Raw genomic sequence first — 7,021 nt, 5'->3', positions numbered from 1 at the left:
GTACTTTATAGTCTTTCATGTACTCGGAATTTCCAGGGTTTATGCGCATGTTCACTGTTATTTTGATATCCCTGGAATGTCTCCAAGTAGTTGCTGTATTAACTGCTGCCAGATTTCTGTCGTCGATGTGATGCCGAACATCAGTCGAGTGGGTTGATAAAGTGCAGTGGGTATATAAATGCATATATGGAATACTTCTATATTGGCAGTACGGTGAAAGTACATCCGCCAACATTAGACTGCAGATATATAATGTTAGAGCGAGAAAACCAACCAGCCAATGTACCCAGAATTACGTTTTAAAACAATAAAAAATCAGAAATTTTAATTTTAAAAGCAAAAATAAAAAAAAAGGTGAGGAGCTGTGCTGTTTGTAGAAGCAAAAAAGTAAGGAACATGAAATCGTATTGCATGCGTCATTATGTTGTACTACTTGAAAATGAACCGTATTGGGAAAAGTGGGCAGACGCTACATGTCGGCTAAGGCGCTGGAAAGGAAGGCACGCAACCGCACTGTATATTTTTTAAGAGTGGTTACGGTAATCTTGTTGCTTATTCAAATCCGCCGGTTACCACAAAGCTTGCACCAATCAGTTTCAGGGAAAAATGTTTGGTAGTTTATTTGTTTATCATTTTTTATTTCAAACCAGCGAAGCCAACTCGTGGGGAGTTCCCCGATATGCGGAAACTTTCAGTTTGCGTGGGGAATCGGCGAATGGACCATTTTTTGTGGGGAATTTCAGTTACCGTACGGAATCGGGGGTGAACTGTTTTTTTGTGAGGAATTAAGTGTGACAAATTTTTTTTTCTTTTTTGCTTCACTAATTTCATAATGAGTTAAAAAAGTTGCATAAGAAATACAACTGCAACTAAAAGTACTGATTTTGTAACCCTGCCAATTATGCAAATAACCGTTGATTTTTCAAAATAAATAAATAAATTTTATTTTTATATGGACCCACTGGGAAAATAGGTAAGCACCTTACGAGGTAAGCCATGTTTTCTTCTAGTTTTTAGTACCAAAATTGTCATCATGGCCAATGTCATCTACTAGTAAAGCGCAAAATGAACACCTCCGACGACACATTACGTTGTTAGTTGCAAAATAACGTGCAGCCGAAGTTATTTGCTAGCACCGAACTACTCCGGGCGACTGCTCTGCATTAAACGTAACTTATTTTGTAAAGCGGCTCAGAAGTATGTCTGATACCAAATGTATACATATTCTCAATTCCTACTGACATAAGGCGGCCACGTCTTTGTTAAAGTAAGGGAGATTCGTCAGTGACGTGGTAAGGACAGCCGGGTGAAGTGTAAGTTGCTGGTAAGGTATTGCCCTTCACCTGGCGGTCCTTACCACTTCCCTGCCGAATGGCTTACCTCGTAAGGCGCTTACCTATTTTCCCAGTGGGGAAGAAAACCGCAACCAACACCAAACAAAATTCTAAAAGGAAACTTTTTTAGCCACTTGAAACTTGCGCTTTATTATACTAGAACTGAGTGTGCTACAGTACTGCATACCCAAAATCTTTCTAGGAAATCGAATTTAGAAAGCTCGAAATTTATTCGAAGGTTTGTTGAACTTTTTTTAATATTGCACAAAGTCTGAAACTTGGATGTATACGGTTTTTATTGGAGAATGAACTTTATTTTTATAAAAAAATAACTCAAATTAAATAGCAAAAAAACTAATTGTGAAAACTTGTCAAAACTTGATGGAACTTACATTTTTTCGACCACTGTATGTATGTAAGTAAGTATTATATGTACATTTTTTATTATTTATTTGTTAACTTACTTTACAAAAGTTTAGTTTGATTTATAAATACATAGATAAATTGCATTCTGAAATAAAATAAACAGAAAGACCAGCAATATATCAAAATAAAATTTTTTTTTTTTAATAAGGTGAAGGGTTGGAATTCTACGAAATTTCGGGCAAAATCGGGGAATTTCATAGTCGAAATCGGGGAATTCTTAAAAATTAGTTTGCTACCCTGTTTAAACCGCTTTTGGAGTGACTTGACAGTTGTTTGATTGCAGTAGTTTACAAATATACATTTATACTAACACAGGTAAACATTTATTTGATAGGCTGTCTCCCTTTGATTGTAGAATGAAAACACATTGTGAAGATACGTTACTATCAATATAGACGTATTACATACGTATATGGTTGAGTGTGACTTTAAACACATTTTGCGCCGTGGAAGGGCAACATTTTTGAAAGAAACGAAATCACCATAAGTTTTTTTTAAATATCATAGTAGACCATATGAAATGTAAACGAAAATTGAAAAAAAAAATATAAAAAAATGGTCCTGAGGTAAGCAAACTTTCCAAAAGATGGTTTTCAATCTCCTTTTTATGAAAAACGGGTCAATTTAGAATTTTCGAGAAAAAAATAAGAACGATATTTGACCCGTTAGAGACCAAATAATTTGAAAAATAAAAAATCAGATCAGCTGATTTGCTGATAGCACCCTTTCAATATACCTTGATTGCTACTGAAATAAAAATTCATTTAGCAATGTTTCACCACTGTTTATTCATATCTGGATTACGGCAGCGCCACAGTGGCACAGCGTTGTGTGCACCACGCCTTATAAAGATACCTGCTCGCTCAAATGAAAAAAATATATATTTTCCATTTACGATTAGATTTTATTCTTAGATTACTTATCCCATTATATATTGAATTTCCCGAATATATTTTTTTCTGTTATATTTCAGCATGGACGAATGTGAGCAGCTATGCAATAGATTGGCGATAATGACAGGTGGAAAATTTAAATGCTCAGGATATGTACCTGACTTAAAGAAACGGTTTGGGACTGGCTTTACAATTAAATTGAAATTAAAGTCTGAAGAAGATTATGTGGTAAATGACGTTACAGAAGCATTGTGTAAAATATTCGATGATTGCCAGTTGAGAGAGAACCACGCTGGTATGGTTACATATTTTATAAAGACTATTGATGACCTTAAATGGTCTGAAGTTTTCACAAGCATGGAAGCCTTCAGTAGGGAGTGGACGCATTTTGTTGAAAACTATTCAGTAAACGAGACAACACTGGAGGATATATTTTTAAAATTCGAAAACAGCCAAAGAAGGGCAAGTGCTCAGCAATTACGTCATTCAAATGAGATTGAACCCTAAATAGTTTAAATTACTGGGTGTGACTTCTTTATCTCACTCTATTTCTCTCGGGTTTAATGCCCTTCATAATTATCACCGTATTATCATTTTTAAGAGCAAATATTCTTTTCGAAAGCAAGTGATATGATGAAAAGTTATACATACATATACATATCGTCGATGTTTTTGCAAAACCGCCCATCGACCAGTTGCAAAACCGCCTAAATCGTCATTGTGACAAAAATAAGATTTGGTAACCCTGAACTCCAGGCATCGAGATTTATGCATAGGAATCATAAAATCGTTATTAAAACGACAGATTTGTAAAATAATAGCTAGAGAAAATATCGCCTATCAAGGCAATGCCTTCAAAGAAAACCCGTTTTTTCGCTCTCCTGTAAAATTCGAGTGCCGTAAGATAGGCGGTTTTGCAATTGGTCGATGGGCGGTTTTGCAAAAACATCGACGGTATACAAATGCACGAATAGGTAATACGTATATTACAACGTGCGACAGAAACAAAAAAAAAATTCAAAACATACGAAGGAATATACTCACGAAACTATTGGCCAAATATAGTAAAACTGCGTTTTTAGTTTTTCACTCTGACGTCAGGATTTTTTTCAAAGGACTTTGAAATTTTAAAGATATGATTCATTCAATAAAATCAGTGCAATGTAGAATAAAAATATGGGTACCAAATGAGAGAGAAAATTCTGTTTATTTTACAAGGACGAATAGGTATTGAAAATGCACTTTTAATAAATTGTATCTTTTTAAGTTAATAAAGTTTGCAGGACGAAATTCGATGAAGAGGTCGTGCGTTTATTAGTCCTCAAACAATTTTTTTTAAAAATAAATATTGCAAATTTTCAAGGATATTGAAGGAAAAAATTTGTAAAAGACATTTTCCATGCCCATTTGTCCTTATGCACCAAAAAATTAATTCTGTTATAATTCTACAGCATTTTTTCTTTTATATGATGCCATTATTATCCTAAATTGCACTGAATTTTATGAATAATTTTTTGAAATAATCATATTTTTTAAATTTCAAAGTCCTTTTGAAAAAAATTCTGACGTCAGAGAGAAAACCTAATTACGCAGTTTTACTATAATTTACCCATTGTTTCGCGAATATATTAATTTTTTTTTTGTGTAAAATTTACTGTCGCACGGTGTTATATATTCCTAGAATTAATTTTTCTAACAAGTGTTTTATATTTTATTGCATATTAGAATTACGGAAGAAAGGAAATGTGCGAGAGTGTCACAATCATTAAATACACTACTTAACTATGTATGTACAAAGGTATGCATATAAATTACTGTCGAACTTCTCTATAGTGAATTCCCACGGGACCAGAAAATTATGTACTTCACTGTATAGAAACTTCATTATAAAGAAATTATTATTTTTTTCAATTTTATTTAAAATAATCAGTAAGTTTGGTTTGAATTACACTCTTCCATTTTTCATCCTCAACAAAACCTTCCAAATTATTTAGAGAGTTGTACACTGAGGGAAATAATGCATAGTAAAACTGAATATTTTATATTTGATTATCGTTAAAAAATGTTCGTATTTAAAAATAATATTTTCATACAAAATTTATTACGTACGTATTTGACTGTTCTCATCTCAGTATGTATATGGAAGTGTACATACGCACCCCAAGCATGCAGTGCGTCGCTCTGAGAGCGGTGACAACACACGCATACATACATAGTACATGTTTATCTGTACAAATCGCGTGCTGTGGTGTTGATGGAAATTCAACATTTGAAAGCAAATTTATATGTCTGGGTGTAGCTGAGTGCGCAGAGATGCTTTCCACAATTTGTTGCTATCCAGAGAGATGGTCAGGGTTCGAATTCCACTGTAGGCAGCATGCAAATTAAATATTTTTTTTATAGTTTTTGTCGTGATGATTATTCACTTCACGGATGCTTTTTCAGAACGAACGCGGTCATTTTAATATGCGCGTAATTGAATTGAATATTTACCAATATACAGTACTTTCGTTGACGTTTATAGTAAGATCAATTACGTTTATACTGGATTTTAATATTTTTTCCCGTCAGTGTACACATTAATCGGTACGTTACTCCTCTTTTCTACAAAGGTTCTAATTAAGTTAATTGATGAAGAAACTTGTCCTAACGTAGGCAGTGCCTCATCAGTATCTGCCAATTTTTCTTCATATTTATCTGAAAATGTAAAAGTAGAAGTAATGTGTATTACATTTTGTTTGACTATAGGTGAAAATTTTAAGGTAAATACCATGTACAGCCGGAACTCCGCGACTTTCCAGAATGCTGCTGAGGATATCTTCTTCGGACGGGCTGTCCGAATGCATCGATGTTTGCTACTGTTTTAAATGAAGACCGTAAAGCAGCCAAATCCGTTAATGAAAGAATGTCCTCAGTTCGATCCTGCATTACATCTTTTGAAAATCCTGCCTTTCTAAAACAGTTTGCAATTGTTTCTGGTTTCACATTGAAATTCCATACCGTGCCTAAATTTCGAATGGCATGCAGCAAATCTATGGACATAACAGGGGTTTCCTCCTCAATTTGTGCCAGTATATTCGTCAAAATTCGCTTTCTGTAATGTTGTTTCATGTTGTAGATAATCCCTTGGTCCATTGGTTGAAGTAACGAAGTCATGTTAGGAGAAAAATAAGCGAGATGAATGCTTTACAATTTGTCTTTTACATCTCTAGGATGCACAGTGCAGTTATCTACAAAAAACAATATCTTCCTTTTTTGAGCAGCAAATTTTTTGTCCATCTGTAAAAGCCTTTTCGTAAAAATCTCACTGGTCAGTCATGCTTTTTTGTTAAACTCGAAATTGACATCCAGCGATTTTATTCCTTTAAAGCATCTCGGATTCTTGGCCTTTCCGATTACAAGCAATTTAAGCTTTTCCGATCCAGTCATATTGCTTCCCACCAGGACAGTTATTCTCTCCTTGCTTTTTTTTCTGCCAAAGCATTTCTCATTTTTGAATGCCAGCGTTTTATTTGGTAAGCATTTGAAAAACAAAGCAGTCTCATTGGCATTAAAGATGTCGTTTTGATTATAAGTTTCAATCAATCTCGGCAAAACGTTCGTTACCCGTTCGTCACCATCTTGTATGTTAGTATCAGCACTTTCCCCACATATCGCTTTTTGAACAATACCGTGCCGTCTTTTGAACTTGTCTAACCAATCTGTACTCGCTTCAAACTCCTGGAGTCCTAGTGCTTCCGCGAACTCTTTTGCTGTCTGCTTCACTAATATTACAGATAAAGGAAGATTCTTACCACGTGCAGCGACTATCCATTTCAGCATTGCTTCATCAACATCCTCAAAAATGCAGGTTCGAAGTCTTCGAAGCTCGACCCTATTAAGCTGGCATTTCAGGGTACTATTTTATATATATACATACGGAAAATTTGAAAGTTAGGGGGGGCTCGAGCACCCCCCTGCAGCTACCTGGCTACGCCCATGACTGCAATAGTAGCTGAAATGTTTCTTTCGTAATTTTGGGATTCCCCTTATTTATTTCTCGGAACACGCAGTTATTAATAAGCGTAACAGAAATTTGTGTGTAAAAATTCACTATATGGAGACAAAAATGCATGAGGGTTGAATTTCCAGCTGCGGAATTTGTTCATTGTAAAGAAAAGTTCACTTTACAGAACTTCATTATAAGGAGACCAAAATACACCAAAACTAAAACGAAACAGCGGTGTTTGAAATTATTTTATTATAGGCAGAACTTCATTGTATGGAAGTTCATTACAGGGAAGTTCGACTGTATATCGTTACCTAAAAGTGCCAAGTTCAATTTTTGAAATCATTGAGGAGAGGCGAAAAATCGATGTAGGCTGTGTT

The 7,021-nt window shown here is 34.7% G+C and overlaps 1 protein-coding gene across 1 annotated transcript; it reads left to right on the top strand.

The window, feature by feature from the left end:
- The first annotated feature begins 2,732 nt into the window (after nucleotides 1-2,732).
- On the top strand, nucleotides 2,733-3,364 carry LOC118752951 (ATP-binding cassette sub-family A member 3-like). The gene has a single exon (XM_036487800.1). It carries the CDS (start codon nucleotides 2,735-2,737, stop codon nucleotides 3,158-3,160), a length of 426 nt encoding a protein of 141 aa, XP_036343693.1. The 5' UTR covers nucleotides 2,733-2,734; the 3' UTR covers nucleotides 3,161-3,364.
- Nucleotides 3,365-7,021: the final 3,657 nt, after the last annotated feature.

The sequence above is a fragment of the Rhagoletis pomonella genome, unplaced genomic scaffold (genome assembly GCF_013731165.1).
Source record: "Rhagoletis pomonella isolate Grant_MI unplaced genomic scaffold, Rhpom_1.0 Rhpom_scaffold_01992, whole genome shotgun sequence".
NCBI classification, from domain to species: domain Eukaryota; kingdom Metazoa; phylum Arthropoda; class Insecta; order Diptera; family Tephritidae; genus Rhagoletis; species Rhagoletis pomonella.
The sequence above is the reverse complement of the archived record's forward strand: the minus strand, read 5'-3'. Positions and strand labels throughout refer to the sequence as shown.

Coding starts and splice junctions, on each gene's coding strand:
- LOC118752951 (XM_036487800.1), top strand. CDS start 2,735: ATGGACGAATGTGAGCAGCTATGCAATAGATTGGCGATAATGACAGGT.